The sequence below is a fragment of the Triticum aestivum genome, chromosome 7B (genome assembly GCF_018294505.1).
Source record: "Triticum aestivum cultivar Chinese Spring chromosome 7B, IWGSC CS RefSeq v2.1, whole genome shotgun sequence".
Lineage (NCBI taxonomy): Eukaryota > Viridiplantae > Streptophyta > Magnoliopsida > Poales > Poaceae > Triticum > Triticum aestivum.
In genome coordinates this window covers 436,906,500-436,927,003 of record NC_057813.1, presented here as the reverse complement: position 1 = coordinate 436,927,003, position 20,504 = coordinate 436,906,500, and the positions used below count along the sequence as shown (strand labels likewise).

Below are 20,504 nucleotides of genomic sequence, written 5' to 3'. Positions count from 1 at the left end.
TCAGTTCCTGAGGACGGCTGCAATGAGACAACCCACCATGTACTCCTACATGGCCTCTCACGGCTACCTTTACCAAATCGTGTTCGCACACTTAGCTCACAATGGTAGGACATGTTCACACACCTCTGATTCATCCCCGATGAATCAGACCTGACTCAACTCTAAGCAGTAGCAGGCATGACAAACAAGCATGAATGAGTAGGCACAACAGGGCTCAAACAACTCCTACTCATGCTAGTGGGTTTCATCTATTTACTGTGGCAATGACAGGTCATGCAAAGGACAAAGGGGTTCAGCTGCCGCAGCAAGTAACAAATATGTCGTTGTTGTCCTAATGCAGTAAAAGAGAGCAGGAGCGAGAGAGTGGGATTTTATCGGAATGAACAAGGGGGTTTTGCTTGCCTGGCACTTCTGAAGATAATATAGCTCTTCATCGGTGTCATCGATCACATCGCCGGTACACGTCTATCGAGAGGGGACAATACCGGCAAACACAGAAGAAACACGATCAATGCAATGCACAATATGATGCATGCTATGACATGACAATATGAATGTGTTTTGGGCTAATGCATCTAGCAACAGGTTAAATGAAGTTGGTTTGAACACTAGGTTCAAATTCAAACTCCATATGTGATTATTTAAATGCCATTCACTTCATTTGTCCTAAACAGTAGTGATAAGTTGTTCTAACATGCATGCAAATGGTACAGATGGATTCCTTGAATTTTTCTGATAATTTTTCATATATAAATTATTTAATTTGGAGTTACGGTTAAATTTCTATGAATTTTAGAAGTTTTGGACATTTTCTGAAAATAATAAATCATTTAAGATTTATTTAAATTCTAGAGAGGAATTATTGCGTCAGCATGACCTCATGCTGACCTCAATAGGTCAACGGGCGCTGTCCAGGTCAAACTGACCTGTGGGCCCTGCGTGTCAGTGTCTGGACTAACTAACCTAATTAAAATTAACCCTAACTAACTTGGTTAGCCGGGCGGGGCCCGCATGTCAGTGAGTTAGTGGCTTAATTAAAATTAGTTATTAACTTAACCAAAAATTAGCAGGGGACGGGCCCACACGTCAGTGACCCAGGGGTGTCAAGTCCCTGGTCAACCGGGGCTAATCCACCGGCGGTTCGTCGCCGGTGGCAACAGACGCGGCGGAGGGCTCGGGCTCGCTCCTCCGGCGTCCAAATGGACGGAGGAGAGCGGCTACGGAGAGCTGGAGCTCACTCGCGCCCGTTTCAGCAAGCAGCAGCAGCTAGGGCGGCCGGACACGATGGCCTCGAGCTCGGCAACGGCGGCCGGAGCTCGGGCGTGCTCGGGATTGCTTTGGGGTGCATGGGGAGGACGGTGGTGGGGTGATATGTGCTACTGGGAGCGTGCTGAGCACGATGGAGTGCTCGGACACGAGCTCCAGTGACTAGCGCGGCGGCGGCGACATCGCCGGCGGTGGTAAGCTCGCGGCTCCGGTGGATTTGATAGCTACGCGGTGCAAACGGGGCAGGGGAGAGAGGGGAAAGATTCCGGTGCTCACGGTGAACTCGCAGAGCAGACTAGTGGGCTCGGGGATGGCTTGGTGAAGGCGAATCGGACGGCGGCATCCGGCGGAGCAGAGCTCGGAGACGGTGATGGTGGCGTCGATGCGGGGCCTTCGGGCTCGCGTGCGTCGGTGTGCGGCTCCATGGGGTCGGGACGGAGCTCAGGGGTGTGGAGAGGGAGCGAGGGGGTGGCTGTGGCCGCGGCGAACAGCGTCGGTGGCGACGAGCTCCGCTCAGGCAGAGAGGGAGAGAGAGCAGAGGAGAGGATGAGGTGAGGGAGAGAGTGAGAGAGAGCCAGGGGCTGCGTGGCGCTCCGTGGCGTCGTCTAGGAGGGGCCGGGGAAGCAGGAGGTGGCCGGAGAAGCAGGAGGTGGCCGGGGCGCGTGGCCGCGCGCGCCGGGCGCGTGCCCGTCCTCCTGGCAAAGGAGGAAGGCGACAGGGGGGGTAGCGGCGGTGGGCTGGGCCGCTGGAGGAGCTGGGCCAGGTAAGTGGGCGCCAGGTAAGCCCTTCTGCTCCTTTTTAAAATTTTCGGTTCTGTTTTATTTTTATTTAATTCTTTTGCCACTGTTTTGAATTTAAAATAATTCAAACAATGCCAAAAACTCCTCTGAATATTTTTATTTGGCTAGATGGACTTTTCCAAAAGCTCATAAAATATTTCAGGGGTATTTGAAATTATATTCTAGTTATATGAATATAATTCAAATTCAAATAGCTAATGATTTAAATTCAAAGTCCCAAAAATAAATCCTTAAAAATGTTCAATATTTTGGTTGGGACCAGAACCCTTGCCAAAAATTATCAAACATTTAAGAAGAGCATTTTGGAACAATGAATGAGATTTTTAGGGTTTTTGCCCTTCTTTTATTTAGGGTTTTGAGGCTTCCAAATTTCCTCAGTTCAAGTTTTCAAAATTTAAACATGATGCAAACACCAGGCAGCACCAGAAGCTAGGGATGTGACAACTCACCCCCACTAAACAAGAATCTCGTCTCGAGATTCAAGCGTAGGGTAAGATGAAGGGGGAACGCAAACTAGTATAATCTTCACGATCCAGGTTGCACTACATAGGAACGTTGTTTCGATCACCATCATTGTCTCGAAGTCTTGCTCTGAGAAATCCTGCCAACATGACATGGAGAGAAGAAGGAGACTCTAGAAGGGTCGATCTTCTCGAAGATCGAACAACTCAGGATTAACTCACGGAATGAGACATAGCAACCTCTCTCGAGCTGAGACACTAAACATACATCCATGGGAATGGAGTGAAGCAGATGACGAAGGTTCACTAGGTAGACAACAATTTCACGCTTAAGAAGGTGGTAAGTGATTGTCAACGTAGCGAGGAGTTGAATTGCCATGATACCACAACGATGCACCTTAGGGAAGGTGACTCGTAGAAATATCCCCTTAAGTGGCAAAAAGAATTACCTTTGATTCAGAGATCATTGAAAACCTTTATACCAGCCTAAGGCAATTCTCAAGCGGTCGTTTGGAGGGGGTCGGTAGAATGGCATACTCGGACTTGGATGATGTGGATTACCTGTTTGAAAAGATCATAGCATTGCCGAGGAAACTGAGAGCATCCCAATTAGTGTCGATGATAACACCTAGCGCTTGTGCGTGCTCTCAAGAACTTGAGCATTTCCATATTCATCAAGGTTTTACCAACATCCGTGTCAAGGATCCTGGCAACACAACATACCACCATGATGAACAATGATGGACGATGCAGATGCAAAGGAAGGTAACACTTTCTTAGATTTCACCCTTGGTGGGGCCAAGGAAATAAAATCTGGATGATCGACCAAGAGACATTTAGCACTCCGCTTCTAATGTTCTCCTTAATGTGCTAGTGTATCCCATTCATAGATATGGTTTGATAACTAGAACATCAAGTAAAGGTCGGACTTCGGGAGCAATAGAATCCATAAGGAACAGTTACGGAGGTAAATCCTACGAAATCCTTATGGGGAGGTGGCCAACTTCCTCAAACAAGATACTACAATAATAGGTCTTCCGGCTGGGTGTGTTGGCCACGACATCCACTTTACCGGTTATCGAGGGACCAATATTATAGTTCTTGGGAAATGTTCCAACCATCATATCTGCCTGAGATTCAGATCTGGTTGGTGTCAGGATATTCCAGACTCATCGGGTCTAGGAAGAAAAATGAAAGTTTGCAACACAAATTGACGAGATGACGTTGTGAGATTCTCGGGAAATGAACTACGATAGCAAGCTCCAAAACATGAGCTGGTTCTGCTACACACGTGTGAACACGCTGTCACAGACAAACATGAACACATGGTAGTCTTATAATAAAACACTACCGAGTTCAGGGGGGAAACCATCATCGAGGATATCGAAGTCTTGTGCACTTAAATTAGACTTCTTTACCTAGAACAAGTCAATCAGTGGCTTGGTGTGCTACGGAATACATATGGAGTGAAGATGATCAGTCTAACAGACCACAGAATTCTTCGCACGTGCATAACTGACTTGGGATGGTTCCAGAGGAGGTAAAAACATGCTTTCTCGAATTCACGGCGGCAACTTACATCAGATGCACGTGAATCAAAGGAAGTCACTTCTTTCATCCAAACATATACCTCAGAGACGGAACTCGAAGGCATTGTTTACAAAGTTTCCAACAATAGCTTAATGTTCAACAAAATCATGGAGGAGATAAGGATGTTGCCAATGGGCTCAACAACAATTCATCCGGGTTCCCTTTTAAAAGGAATTCCATAGTTAAGTGAACACGGTGATAGCATTGGTCAGACCAAAGAATATAATGGTGTATGCTCGAGGAAAAACCACGAGTAAGACAACATTACGAATATCGTTGGTTCTGATTTGATTTGACGATAGCCCATACTCAATCAAAGGTTTAGGTAAGATAATAGATCCAATAATTGATCACGAGGATCAACCAATAAAGATATCATCTTTCTTCAACACACACAACCACAAGATATCCCTTTTGAGAAATGAACTAAGTTGGGCAAGCTTTTATCTTCCAACTCTCCAAGTTGTTGTCTAGCTTAACCAACTAGCTCAGGGATATCTAACACCGATCTTGGAGAGAGGGTGGTTCACAAGAAACCAACTTGATCATGAGCTCAACATAACAGTCAGGGGACAACCTGGTAATACTTCCGAGAAGATATTCGGAAAACCACGAACCACCGATATGTTACTAAGCTCGAGAACAATCTTGCTTTTCAGGGCAAGACGATATGATCAAATGAGCGAGGACTTAACAAAATCCTATCTCATCAATCGAGGAGTGCACCAGGAGAATGGACTAGGTAGCACGATCAACCTTAGGGTGATGATTCAAAAACCAACACGCTAAGAATGAAATTATTGTCCTTTAACTACCAAGCAACGAGGTTGCTAGGAGTATTGATTTCACACATCATAGTTCACTTGTCGGCATTCCGGTTGCGACAACACGAAACCGAGGAATGAGTGATGATGGCGAGAGTATCGCTAAATCAAGAATTCATAGGATGGTGTGCCATTCCCATGATAATCTTAATATAAAGAGGGTAATACTTCAGGGTAGAACAGAACAAAAACTGGATTAGTATTTGATCTGCGGAGTACAACTGCTTTGACCCAATCCTGAATATGGACGAGGTACTGGAGTTTGTTTCTCCTAGTCATTCCGCGATAGAATGGCTTGACGGACCACAAGAATAATAGGCATCGATGAACGAATGCATGCATACTCTTGACTATCAATTGATAGAGGATGGTCGGGATACGACTAAAGAGAGCAACTCAAGGGAACATTTAACTTTTTGAGTTGTGGAGGCATGGATTAGCATGTCGAACGATTTCAACATAATTCTTCCGGATAACCCATGCAGAAAGGTTGAGCTGGCAGAGTCACAATATAGCATGGAGAACTCATCGAGAGCACTCTTGTTGTCATCTTTTGGTTCAGAAGAACTCCTGCCAAGAATGGTTCATGGTAGTTGGAAGAAGGATGTACCACGAACCTCGAGGACTATCGCAAAGTTACTAATATCCTAAAGGAACTATCAAACACTATCAACATGAAGTAAGCAGGGTGATTCTTGGTTCGAAAACCCAGGAATAGAATACCTACTAACTAAGTGGCATCACGGGATGCTTACAAGAATAAAGGCCAGAATCATCGCACTAGGACACAAATCATGGCTAGACCACTAGATGATCCCCTGAGACACTTAGGGTCATAATAATAACTCCAACATATATGTCGAGGCAACACAGTACCTCAACTCACCGATTAGTGTGGTTAATCTGGCCCAAGGAACATCGGAACGGGAGGAAGGGATTTTGCAAATGCTTCAGACTATTTAGAAACCTGGGATGACTCGGACAGCATAACGGCTGTAAATGCTCAGAAAAGATTTGAGACATTCACAAAAATGGTGGCATAACCACTCGGAGCACAATATCAAAGTTTCGAGATCAACAGTTAACATACAGAAGTCGTAGGAACTGAACTCAAGCTTAAATCCAACAATCTTATAAGTCTACGGATTAGTAACACGTGATCCTGATAGAAAGAAGAGATAGCCTAGTTCTTAATCCCCGTAGGAAAGATAAGATGACTCAGATCAGAAGGCCATAAGGTATAAGGAGTAAAAAGAGCCTTACGTTCCATCCCACAATCAATTCCCTTATATAACTAAAGAATTTCTAGACTCAACTTTGACCAGTTTGGCTTGGTAATCCTACAGTCAGTCAAGCTCTGATACCAACGCTGTCAGGACCCCGACTCAATGCCACACCGATCTAGCATGTAACACATCATATCACTTTGCGGCCTCACGCACGGTATTCCCACGGGTGCCACCTTACCTGGCCCGGGACCGTTTGTGCCTTTTGGCTCACGTATATGATAGTGTCGCTAGCATCCATATGACAAAGAACCCGGGCTGACATGGCTAGTCGTGAACCCAAAGTGGCACTAACTTACAGGGACAGGCATCCATGACCCAACATTGAACGTGTCGGTCATCAGCGAGTGAATCCAGGCTGTAGCACTGGGCTAGCAGGACTCCGGTGAACCGGGCTGTAGCGGGCTAACAGGACTCCGGTATTCATCGCGTGACATTTCCTCGAAGGGACAGACACAGGAACGAAGAAGGACACATGCCGGCCAGCCTAAGTGTTCCGGAGCAGTAGCAAGCTACCATGGCTCAGTGGAAACACTAGGAGACATTTCCCGGTAAGAGAGGCTACTAAGGATAAACAACTAGATAGTCAGATCCCACACATACCAAGCATTTCAATAACATACACACAACATGCTCGATATGTGCAATACAACATGGCATCACAAAATGACTCTACGACTCAGTAGTTTATTCAATAGGCTCCGAGGAGCGAGATATTACAAACAGGGGTCTCATGACCCAACACTCAGAGCATACAAGTCAAAGCACAAGCGGAAGCTATCATGTCTGAGTACAGACATCTATAAATGAAAAAGGCTAAGAAGCCTGACTATCTACCAGATCCTGCCGAGGGCACAAGATCGTAGCTGAGGTAACAAGCTAAACGTCGAAGTCCACGCGGTACTACTAGCGAGACTGAAGTCTCTCTGCAAAAACATAAAATAGGCAAACGTGAGTACAAATGTACCCAGCAAGACTTACATCAGATCTAACTACATATGCATCATTGTCAATAAAGGGGTGGTGGAGTTTAACTGCAGCAAGCCAGCTTTGACTCGGTGGCTATTCTGAACTACGACTGCCAGTAACTCTTTTGAGGTGGCGCACACGAGTCCACATATTCACCATATCAATACACCACTATGGATCCGCTCCCGTCTCCCTACGAGAACGCCATCCATAGCACTCACGCTTATCTTGCGTATTTTAGAGTGTCCACTTTCACTTGTCTATGAACTATGCAAGGGGTCCAAGTTTCCATATCCGAGGAATCCGGCTATTCGAATAGATAATGATAACCCTGCAGGGGTGTACTTCTTCACACACGCTCCCGTCACTTACCGCCCTGTACACGTCATGTACCTCGGCAACCTTCAAGCGGAAGCCGGGCGAGGGAGTCGGCCACGACCTGACTAACCGAACAAGTCTCTAGTCCAGGTTTATCGCCTATTCGGGTTCCATCCGCAAGGAGATCCGGCCGGGGTGTCGCTCACGGCCCCAAACGATGTGTGCAGGGTTCCCAAGCCCACCTCGACGGGTGGATGTACGCTTGGTACACCGTGCCACTGTGCCTAGTCTGTCCCAAGCCCACCCGTACCGGGTGCCACTTGGTAGACTACTAACACTACCTACAAACACCAGAAACTAGTTGCAACTCTTGGACAGAGATCATGTTGATTAATAAGTCGAGAGAGTCAATTAAGGATCCCAATGTGTGGTAGTAGCTGTTCATGGATCACAAACACAGAACTCAGTTCCTGAGGACGGCTGCAATGAGACAACCCACCATGTACTCCTACATGGCCTCTCACGGCTACCTTTACCAAATCGTGTTCGCACACTTAGCTCACAATGGTAGGACATGTTCACACACCTCTGATTCATCCCCGATGAATCAGACCTGACTCAACTCTAAGCAGTAGCAGGCATGACAAACAAGCATGAATGAGTAGGCACAACAGGGCTCAAACAACTCCTACTCATGCTAGTGGGTTTCATCTATTTACTGTGGCAATGACAGGTCATGCAAAGGACAAAGGGGTTCAGCTACCGCAGCAAGTAACAAATATGTCGTTGTTGTCCTAATGCAGTAAAAGAGAGCAGGAGCGAGAGAGTGGGATTTTATCGGAATGAACAAGGGGGTTTTGCTTGCCTGGCACTTCTGAAGATAATATAGCTCTTCATCGGTGTCATCGATCACATCGCCGGTACACGTCTATCGAGAGGGGACAATACCGGCAAACACAGAAGAAACACGATCAATGCAATGCACAATATGATGCATGCTATGACATGGCAATATGAATGTGTTTTGGGCTAATGCATCTAGCAACAGGTTAAATGAAGTTGGTTTGGACACTAGGTTCAAATTCAAACTCCATATGTGATTATTTAAATGCCATTCACTTCATTTGTCCTAAACAGTAGTGATAAGTTGTTCTAACATGCATGCAAATGGTACAGATGGATTCCTTGAATTTTTCTGATGATTTTTCATATATAAATTATTTAATTTGGAGTTACGGTTAAATTTCTATGAATTTTAGAAGTTTTGGACATTTTCTGAAAATAATAAATCATTTAAGATTTATTTAAATTCCAGAAAGGAATTATTGCGTCAGCATGACCTCATGCTGACCTCAGCATGTCAACGGGCGCTGTCCAGGTCAAACTGACCTGTGGGCCCTGCGTGTCAGTGTCTGGACTAACTAACCTAATTAAAATTAACCCTAACTAACTTGGTTAGCCGGGCGGGGCCCGCGTGTCAGTGAGTTAGTGGCTTAATTAAAATTAGTTATTAACTTAACCAAAAATTAGCAGGGGACGGGCCCACACGTCAGTGACACAGGGGGGTCAAATCCCTGGTCAACCGGGGCTAATCCACCGGCGGTTCGTCGCCGGTGGCAACAAACGCGGCGGAGGGCTCGGGCTCGCTCCTCCGGCGTCCAAATGGACGGAGGAGAGTGGCTACGGAGAGCTGGAGCTCACCCGCGCCCGTTTCAGCAAGCAGCAGCAGCTAGGGCGGCCGGAGACGATGGCCTCGAGGTCGGCAGCGGCGGCCAGAGCTCGGGCGTGCTCGGGATTGCGTTGGGGTGCACGGGGAGGACGGTGGTGGGATGATATGTGCTACTGGGAGCGTGCTGAGCATGATGGAGTGCTCGGACACGAGCTCCAGTGACTAGCGCGGCGGCGGCGACATCGCCGGCGGTGGTAAGCTCGCGGCTCCGGTGGATTTGATAGCTACGCGGTGCAAACGGGGCAGGGGAGAGAGGGGAAAGATTCCGGTGCTCACGGTGAACTCGCAGAGCAGACTAGTGGGCTCGGGGATGGCTTGGTGACGGCGAATCGGACGGCGGCATCCGGCGGAGCAGAGCTCGGAGACGGCGATGGTGGCGTCGATGCGGGGCCTTCGGGCTCACGTGCGTCGGTGTGCAGCTCCATGGGGTCGGGACGGAGCTCAGGGGTGTGGAGAGGGAGCGAGGGGGTGGCTGTGGCCGCGGCGAACGGCGTCGGTGGCGACGAGCTCCGCTCGGGCAGAGAGGGAGAGAGAGCAGAGGAGAGGATGAGGCGAGGGAGAGAGTGAGAGAGAGCCAGGGGCTGCGTGGCGCTCCGTGGCGTCGTCTAGGAGGGGCCGGGGAAGCAGGAGGTGGCCGGAGAAGCAGGAGGTGGCCGGGGCCACGCGCGCGCCGGGCGCGTGCCCGTCCTCCTGGCAAAGGAGGAAGGCGACAGGGGGGGTAGCGGCGGTGGGCTGGGCCGCTGGAGGAGCTGGGCCAGGTAAGTGGGCGCCAGGTAAGCCCTTCTGCTCCTTTTTAAAATTGTTTGTTCTGTTTTATTTTTATTTAATTCTTTTGCCACTGTTTTGAATTTAAAATAATTCAAACAATGCCAAAAACTCCTCTGAATATTTTTATTTGGCTAGATGGACTTTTCCAAAAGCTCATAAAATATTTCAGGGGTATTTGAAATTATATTCTAGTTATATGAATATAATTCAAATTCAAATAGCTAATGATTTAAATTCAAAGTCCCAAAAATAAATCCTTAAAAATTTTCAATATTTTGGTTGGGACCAGAACCCTTGCCAAAAATTATCAAACATTTAAGAAGAGCATTTTGGAACAATGAATGAGATTTTTAGGGTTTTTGCCCTTCTTTTATTTAGGGTTTTGAGGCTTCCAAATTTCCTCAGTTCAAGTTTTCAAAATTTAAACATGATGCAAACACCAGGCAGCACCAGAAGCTAGGGATGTGACAGCGGACGACACAAGGCCTCCTCATGAGTGGCCTCACCAGGCAGGCTCGCGAGGAGGCGGAGAGATCAAGGCAAGGGGTACCTCACGAGGTTCCCATGACGCAAGCCATGACAATCAAGACCAGGCGGGCGCCAGGCGGGCTCCATCCCGCGCAATGTCCTTGTTTACTCTTTGGTGCAAAGGGGGCAAGCGCAGGCGCGGAGTACCGAGGCATCAGGCAAAAGTTTCCATATCGGTGCAACAAGCCCACACCAGCAGGACGGCAGGACGGAGGTCACCATGGAGCCCAAGACTGCGTCATCACCAGCACCTTTGGCAGGCGAAGACCACCTTTAGTCAGGATAGCTTGTACTAGTTGTCCCCTTTCAAAATGGCCGTTGTTGGATCCCTTCCCACTCAATATTTGGGAAGAGGACCAGGGCCTCTATAAATAGAGCTAGCCACCACAGTAGGAGGGCATCTCATCTAGAGACAGATCGAACCCTACCCAACCAGAACATCACACTTGCTAAGAACACCTTTCCTCGCGAGGTTGTTCTTCCTCTGTACTGTTCATCGTCATCCCAAGAGGCAATCCACCACCACACACAGGAGTAGGGTATTACACCACAACGGTGGCCCGAACCTGTATAAATCTTGTGTCTCTTGTGCTGTGAGTTCATCGATCTAGCTTAGGATCGTGGTGAGGCTGAGAGCGAGATTCAGTAGGAGGAGATCTTCGTCCGCATCCCAGTGTTCGAACCTTAAGGGTTTTGCCGGAACCCGATATCCGACAGTGAGGTTGTCAATCTCACTAGCATTGCTAGTTACAACGATTAAAATCACAAGTGTATGGAAGATTTGATTGCGATAAGAAAGTAAAAGCAAGGAACTGAAATGAGCGTTTGATCGAGGTTGAAATCATATAAGAGGAAGATGGACCGAGAACAATAGGTTCACTAGTGGTTTCTCTCAAAAATAAAAACATGGTGTGATGAAGAAACAACAGTTGTGCATCGATTAAACTGCAGTTTTTATAACTGTGACCATCCATGGCATAATCAATATATCAGCATCATGTCTCAATATCTATAGACTGTTATGCAACTGCATCTATAGCTAATACTCCATCCCAAGACCTCTATCCAGCATGCAACTTGAAGTATTAACTAAAAATAGAGTATTTCAAAAAGTATGATGACATGAAATAGATGATCTATTGTCTTCCCTGTGTTCAAAGGACAACTACGCAACCATGTTCTTATCCCTACTGGAAACAACACATTACTAGCCTTTTCCACTTTGTGTCACTGTGGTAGATTACTTGCAAGATTGAACTCAACTATCATACACAACCCCCTCTTGGAGGTTACCCCTCAAACTTGGCCAAAGAAAGAAATATAGATATGGGAGAATATATGAACAAGAATTATGCAGCAAAGAAACCAAACAGATCTCAGAAAGACTAATGGATAAATCTGATCATAAGTTGCACAATCCATCATATCACAAAAAAAACACCAACAGATTACATCGGATGTATCACAATCATGTAGAGCACCTCATGTGATTTTTGTATTGAGAAACATGGGAGAGAAAACCAACTAGCTATTGTTGTGGATTCGTAGTCCAAAGAAAACTACTCACCGGCGATCATGATGACCTTCAAGTTGCTGGAGATGGCCACCATGATGATTTCCCCATATGACAGAGTGCCGGAAAAGACCTTCAGATTGGATCGCCGTTGTACAGAGAGGTGCGGCGTCGGAAACAGAAAGATTGCTTGATATTTAGGGTTTTTCGGACGAAAGATAAATATAGGGGTTGAGAGGTGGTGGATCAGAGCACCAAGGGAGGCCCACGCGGCCCCACCACACGCCCCACGACGCATGGTCGGGGCGTGTGGGAGTTTTGGCCCACCCCCAGGCCACAGGCGGTGGCCTCCTGAAGCTTACTGATGCAAAATAATTTCTGAATTTTTTTAGGATTTTTAGACCTCATAAAGTTGATTTTTCTGAAAGTCCAAATATATGCAAAAACAGCAACTGACACTGGGCACTGGGCTAATACATTAGTTCAGTAAAATGATAAGAATTGGTGCCAAAATGATATGAACATGACATGAAACAATCAAAAATTGTACATGAGTTTGAGATATATCATTGCCTTCTTGGCTATTCTTGGGCAATATCAACCTCAAACGTTGCGCTACCAACAAGAATAATACGATTGTCAATAGGAGTATGATAAATACCGTCAGTGCAGCTCTGAATTCTATGGGAGTGACTGAGCTCATATTACATGGGCGCTTTGGGTGAGCAGTCGTGCCTCCCAAACCAAAACAAAGATTGACCATGTATTCTGCTCGGTTGATTGGGTCTGCTATTCGGGTTGTTTCCTCTTCTATGTTTCTGACCATTATGCAATGATTCTCACAGGCAAGTTTGCAAGGCGTATAGGGGCTTCTGTTTTGAATATTATTCGGTTGCATGAGAGGCTTTGACAAGCTGGTCAAGGATTCTTGGACACGCCCAGTTATATGGCGATTTTGTACGAGAAGCTCTCTAGATTGGCCCGATCGCTGTGCATCTGGAGTCGCGCAAAGGTTGGAAACATTGCCCTGTTGCCTGCTATTGATGATCAAATCATCATGGGGCTGGACCAGGCTCATGACACTAGAGATCTTATTATCGATAAGCTAGGCCTAAGGACTTTTCTCCGACACAAATCATTGGGGCTTGCGGTAGTCCAAAGGGTCAGAAAGCGTTCACGGTTGCAGTGGTTGTGTGTCGATGATTCCAAGTCCAAGTTGATCTTCATCAAAGCTAATGGTTGAAGGCGACGCGACCACATCCCGATCCTTGAGTGCGACAAGGGCTAGTTAACCATTCAAGCTGACAAGCACGACATGTTGTTCAAACTCTTCTCGGACACTATTGGGGCTGCTAACCCGAGATCTTCTTCGATCGATTGGGAATATCTGAACATCCCTACTCATGACCTGACAGCGCAAAAACATGTTGAAGAGCATAGGCTTGAGGACACCTCCTTATCTAGCCACTTATTTTTGCATCGCGATTCGTGCAAACACTTTTATTTTTTTCTCCCATATAAAATAACATATGAACTTCAAACTTTGTAGCACAGCAAGACATTCTAACTAGAAATGTGGGGGAAACTTTTGAATTTTTTCGTGCATCATAAATACTAAAAATGACAAAAAAAATTAATCAGAAAAATCTCATTTCGTATATTTTTGTTGGACAAAAATTTCTGAAAGTTTTTTCCGACATTCTAGTTAGAATGTTTTGGTGTCTTGCAAAGTTTGAAGTTCATATGTTGTTCTATTTGGAAGAAAGAATAAAGAGAAAATTTATGTATTAAGTTAGTTGTGCAGCGCGAATCTCAAAGCGATATCGAAGGGTAAGTATAAGGGATGTCTAGAAGCCCGAGCTTAAAAAACCGGAAGTGCAGTTTCTTCGCTTGGTTATGCTTGCCCGGGAGAATTCTCACTGATGACAACCTGACCAAAAGAGGACAGCTACACGATGATCTATGTGTCCTCTGTGATCAGGAAGGGGGGAAAACCTTGCATCTGCTCCTCAAATATTATTTCTTCGGCCCAATGGCTGAACTCCAACGAGCTGTGCGCCTCTGCTGATCAGGCCGAGTCCTTATGCCATATACACCTGTTGGAACCTTTGGAAGGAGCGCAACTGCAGAGTTTTCGGGTCCTCGCATATGGATGGAGACAGCATTTTCCATCTCACAATGCAATGGACTTCAGATTGTGAGAATGAACCTCCACCTGAGCCGGATTAAGATTGATCTTCTTTCTTTTTGTTTTGGCTGGGGCAATTGCTTATTGCCTACATCATTAACTTGTATCAGACGGTTCCGATTCCTCAAAAAGAAGAATTTTTAGTGATCAAAGGATTTTGGGGAAGGGCTAGAGATGCTGCAGGTGCGGCCAGACTGCCAGCTGATGACTGGATCCTATAATTAAGCTGCTAGTGAACTGAAGGCAATTCCCAAATTTCCTCAAGTCCGAGTAAAACTGAAAGCCCCAACATCACAGCAAATCTACTACTGTAGGTTCTAAATAATAAAGTTCAGTCTGGCCTTCTCAACACAGGTCGACTAAGTAGCTGTAGAGTAAACATTTACTGATACTGCTTGGTTATCTTGAGGCTTAGATTAGGCCAGGACAATTGTTGCAACTTGTAGCACAATATACTATCAAGGCCACTCACAACACTGAAATTTTCAGCCGAAACAGCCTAGGCACTACCTGGCATAAGGTTGTATTATTATTTCAGTAATGATGGGCAACTACCATTCTTGATCCATCTTATTTTGTGTAGAGCAACGTCAATATCCTAGTATTGGAACAGATTCTATTGTTCAAGATATTAACAAAATCCTAGTTTCACATATATTGCAAATGCAATGCAGTGACAGAAAAATTCAATCATTCATCGACCACCACATCAACCCTGCTTTCCTTCCATTCCATAACAATGATAAACAGACTGCAACCAGCCACAACATTCACTACTGCTGCTACTAGAGTTTAGGCCAAGATTCAGGTTGTCCAGGACAGATAGAACGCCTGCCATTTACAAAACAGAAACGAGCACCCTTCTTCAGTCCCGTCTAGATGTCATCATCCAGCTCGTTCTTCTCCTCTTCCTCTTCCTCCTCCTCTGGGGCGTCTTCTGGCTTATCCACCTCCTGCTCCGCATCCTCCACCTCTTCTGCATCCACGTCTGCCTTCTCATCTCCCACATTGTTCTCCTGCATCAACATCAGACACAAACGAACAGTCAAGCCAAGACTCACCAATAGCAATGTCAGAGCAATTCACAAGAATAGATTGATTGATCTGGTATGGAACCCAGGGAATTACCGCGCTGCCCTCGCCATTGGCAAACTGGGCCTTGAGCTCCTTGGCCTGGTCATTGTAGGGCTTCTTCTCCTCTTCAGTCATGGATTTCCACTTCTCCCCTGCTGCTTTGCCAACCTGCATTTCACCACCAGACACACGCACGGAGAGTCAGAGCCACAACACAGCACACAAACAAACCAATAAGAACGTGGGGATGAAAAGGACGTACGGCGGCAACACCCTTCTCTTCCGGGTGGGAGGCCTTGAACTCCACCCTGAAGTCCTTCCTGCGACGCAAATCGAATCGAATCTTGTCAGGTCACAAACAACAAAGATTTCGGACCAATTGACATGGCACGACAAGGAGAAATGAAGGGGGGATTACATGAAGAGGAAGAAGGCAGTCGGTGGGCGCTTTGCCTTTGGCTTCTTGGCACCATCTCCGTCCGCCTTGCTCTTCTTCCTCCCCTTGCCTCCGGCGGCAGCTGAGGGCGCCTTCCTCTTCTTCTCCTGGATCTCGACGGACTTCTCCACCACCTGCGACTCTGAAAACAAAAACGGAAGTAGCGGGGTCAGCGCGGCCGTAGGCAGACGCGGCCTAGATGTGTTGAAGACGGGAGGAGCTGAAACGCACCGAGGCTGAGGCGTATCTTGGAGTCGAGGCTGCAGCTGTGGAGGTCGATGAGGACGATGGCTACGTCCTTGTTGCACGCCTCGCTGAAACCAAAACCAGTCGTTCGGTCAGTCACTCATCGAAGAAGCAGCGGAGCAGGATAAGGGAGCGGGGAACGGAAGTTACCAGCGGGTGAAGGCGCTTCCGTCGCGCGCGCGCTTGAGGACGGTGGCCTCGACGCGCTTGCGGGAGCGGGGGGCGTTGCCGGCGGTCGCCATGGAACTGGACGGATCTGGCTGGATCTCTCTTGCCGGGGGGGGGGGGGGGGGGGGGGGGGGGGGGGGGGAGTGGAGGGGAGGTGATTGGATCTTGATTCCTTGCTGCTGTGGGCAATGGCGATTTGGGGGAAATAAATAGCAGTGGCAGCGCGGCGGGCGGGGTGGGGCGGGGCAGGGCGAGGCGCGAAGGAGGAGGGAGGAGGGGGGAACGAAACAATTTGGGATTTTTGGTCCCGCGGCGCGGCGGCGGGGGGATACGGGGAATTTGGCTGGAATGGTTGGCGGGAAGGCCAGGCGGCAGGCGATCTCGTCCGTGGATGGCTGCGGGTGCGGGAGTGGACGGTCGAGACACGGTTCGCTCGTTCCCGCCGCTGCACTCGAGTTTGGGTTTGGTTTCGGCAGCAGCCGCCCAGGCAGTGGCGCCTGTTTCGGCAGCAGGCGTGATTGGTTGATGGGGTGCGATGCTACTCGCTAGACATGAAAATTGGATTCCGTTTCGGTTTGGACACTACCATCTGTTGGTCGACCGATGCCGGCCAACGATCGGTCACCTGCCGAGCCGTTCGATCAGGCTGCCAGTGTCGCTCATCGCCATTCGCCATTCGCACCTCGTGTAGTCATCATGCACACAGTGTCGCTCGGTTGCCATCGCAACACTTGTGATCATTGTCGCCGATCCCTAGCACCAGTGCTCTGTCCCCCTTGACTCGTGCATGGCCGCTCCAGCTTCCAGCACCGCTCGATGCCATTCGCATAACATGGGGTCGCCGCTCGTAGTGCTAGTGGTCGTCATTTTCAGGCCTCCCTATATTGGAATGCCCTGATTTTTGCTCCTTTATCATTATCATTTTCACTGGATTTGGCTCTCGTCTTTTTCTTTCAGTGGTCATTGGACTTATCTTTGTTAGATGTTGCTACTCAGTGGCAATCCTTCTCCTATCCCACTTAGATATTCTTCACAAGATCCTTGCCACCAAAAATATTCTCCATATTGATTCTTGCCTCTCAAACCCTATTTCCAACTATTGAGGAATTAAGCCAATACAAAGGAACCTCAATTTACTTTAGATGGCAAAGTCTACTGAAATTCCCTGTGACTTTCATAACCCTACAAAGCTCTAGATATGCAAAAAGTATTGTATGTCTAGTGCAATATTTTCCATCTAAAAATATTTTCTTTTACTGCCATATGAAGGAATTAAATCCTCAAAAATGCTTATAGATCTCCAAATATTATGAAAATATTTGGAGATGGTCATTGCACGTATATTCACGTCTAGTATCAATATTGGATCAATTTAACCCCATGTTTCCTTCACAAATTCAATCTTCCATTTTTTGGCCCTTTTCCAAAGGAACTACCATATAATTTGTGTAGCTTAATATATCTATTACAAGCTCAAGATCCATGAAAACATGAGGCCGCCAAGTTCAACTTTTGAGTGTAGGTTCCATCTCAAGAATTCCCCTAATTTGAAGCCTTGTGAAGGAAGTATTATATAAACTTATCCATTTGATCTAAAAATTTGCCTTTCACTAAAGGCTAACGTGCGCTTCGCCGCGCCGTTCTTCACTCATGGAATCGAGTCGTTTTAGTTGGTTGTTTCATTTTGGTTTTATCTGCGTTTGCTTGGTTTTGAGGTCGTGTTTTCACCAGTATATCAGGTTGGGCGCTACTAAAGACGATATTTATTTCGAGAGGATAGTGGAGTTGTTCAGTGGATGGATGTGGTGCCCTTACACATTTTGGCCTCACTGTGTGAGCTGGTGATCGGTGTATGAGTCCCTTGGGGGCTCATATTCCACGATGAAAACGTGGAATTGTTGCCATAACTTTACATGACCAGGCCCACAAACCTCTCGCTCGCTCAACTCGCCTCCCTACTCCACTCGCCTGTTTAACATGTTTCCTGCTCGCACCATTTATCTCTACTACTTACAGAGAACGTAAGGTTTCCGTTTCACCCTCTTCTTCGTCCAACCTCTTTATATATGGTTCCCCTTTCCTTCTCCCGTTTGATTTTTTCTCCCATCTCTGATTTTTCTCTCAAATAATAATATTCTTTCAAAGTCAATAAATTCTAACCAAATAAGTGTTTAACAGTAAGATGACTTTTTTCTTTCCATCTCTGATCTTTCTCATAAATATTTTTTTTCTTTGGAAGTCAATAAATTATTACCAAATAAGCACTTAACAATAAGATGGTAGATAAATCATGGCAATTGCATGCAAAAACTTGCTAAGATTTTAGCGCACCAATGTAATAATAGACGTGCAATCACGGGTTAATTTAATAAATTTTTACACTCCTGTTGCAACGCACGGGCAATTATCTAGTCTTACAAAACATGTTCACGAATTTTTAAAATCTAAATGTTGAAAACTAAAACCATGAACTTTATAAAAAAATTGGGGGATTTAAAATTAATTTATGGATTTAAAAATATATTCAAAAATCTAAAATAAAGTTCTCAAACTTAAAATGTTCACGAACTTTTAAAATATTCATAAACTTGAAAAAAATCATGAATTTAAACAAGGTTCATGAGTTTTTAAAAATATTTGGGGATTCTAAAAAATATTCAAAAAAATCATAAATGTTCATGAATTATAATGTGAAAAAAGAAAATTAAAATAGGAAAGAGAAGAAAAAGAAAATTAATAAAAGGAAAAAAGCAAACAAGAAACTAAACCAACCACACACACCCTTGGGTGGGGGCCAGCGACCCCACTGCCCCAACGCAGCTCCAAATCTAGGAAGGCTCTAGTCTACGAAGCTTAGGGCATCTCCAACGGCAACCCGCAAAAAATCTTTCGCATCCGTCCGCGGACAAGCGGATCAGTCCGCGGACATGGATGCGGGAGGTAGCCATCCAACCGTAGCCGCATTCTGTCATCCAACAAATTCAAATTCAAATTTATTCTCATCCACACAACAAGCCGGATCACACTCGCGCCAGATCGCATCCCCGATCACAACCAAAATGAAGCAAATATGCTTAGTTTTTACATGTCCGAATCCAAAAGAACATCAGTCCGGCAGTCTATGCATTTCTGCCCTGCCGAACCGGCCATCCCAGCAAGATGTTTCCTGATCAAGGAGGTGTAGTCGCCACTGATGTCTACTATGCAAATTTATTCTTGTAGACTCATGTTGGCCTCCAAGCGCAGAGTTTTGTAAGACAGTAGCAATTTTTCCTCAAGTGGATGACCTAAGGTTATCAATCTGTGGAGGCGTAGGATGAAAATGGTCTCTCTCAAACAACCCTCAACCAAATAACAAAGAGTCTCTTGTGTCCCCAACACACCAAATACAATAGTAAATTGTATAGATGCACTAGTTCGGCGAATAGATGGTGATACAAGTGTAGTGATGATAGTAGATATTGATTTTTGTAATATGAGCAATAAAAAACAGCAAGGTAACAATTGATAAAACAGAGTACAAACGGTATTGTAATGCTTGAAAATGAGGGCTAGGGTCCGTACTTTCGCTAGTGCAATCTCTCAACAATGCTAATATAATTGGATCATATAATCATCCCTCAACGTGCGATGAAGAATCACTCTAAAGTTCCTATCTAGCGGAGAATATTAGAAGAAATTATTTATAGGGTACGAAACCACCTCAAAGTTATTCTTTCCGATCAATCTATCCTAGAGTTCGTACTAAAATAACACCAAGCTATTATTTTCGATTGATCTAACAAAGAGTTTGTACTAAAATAACACCATACAATACACATCAACCAACTCTAATGTCACCTAGATGCTCCAATTTCACCATGAGTAAAAGTGAGTTGATTATACGATATGCATCAAACAATTTCAGATTCATAATACTCAATACAACACAAAGAACCTCAAAGAGTGCCCAAAATTTCTACCGAAAAAACAAAGACAAAAACGTGCATCAACCCCTATGCATAGATTACCCCAATGTCACCTCGAGAATCCGCGAATTGAGTGCCAAAACATATATCAAGTGAATCAATATGATGCCCCATTGTCACCACGGGTATTCATAGCAAGACATACATAAAGTGTTCTCAAATCCATAAAAGAGTACTCAGTTTGATAAGACAAAATCTCAAAGGGAAAACTCAATTCACAACAAGATAGAGAGGGGAAAACACCATATGATCCCACTATGTTAACAAAGCCCGTGATACATCAAGATCGTGATATCTCAAGAACACGAGAGAAACAGATTAAACACATAGCTACTGGTACAAACCCTCAGCCCCAAGGGTGGACTACTCCCT

At 45.8% G+C, this 20,504-nt stretch overlaps 1 protein-coding gene across 1 annotated transcript; it reads right to left on the bottom strand.

Annotated features, from left to right (window-relative positions):
- Positions 1–14,933: 14,933 nt before the first annotated feature.
- LOC123157306 (high mobility group B protein 7) lies at positions 14,934–16,307 on the bottom strand. The gene is made up of 6 exons (XM_044575562.1): positions 16,147–16,307; positions 15,982–16,064; positions 15,733–15,892; positions 15,577–15,634; positions 15,369–15,482; positions 14,934–15,256 (listed from the first exon to the last, which is right to left on the bottom strand). The coding sequence occupies exons 1-6, from the start codon at positions 16,236–16,238 to the stop codon at positions 15,116–15,118; spliced, it is 648 nt and encodes a 215-aa protein (XP_044431497.1). The 5' UTR covers positions 16,239–16,307; the 3' UTR covers positions 14,934–15,115.
- Between the last annotated feature and the right edge of the window lie 4,197 nt (positions 16,308–20,504).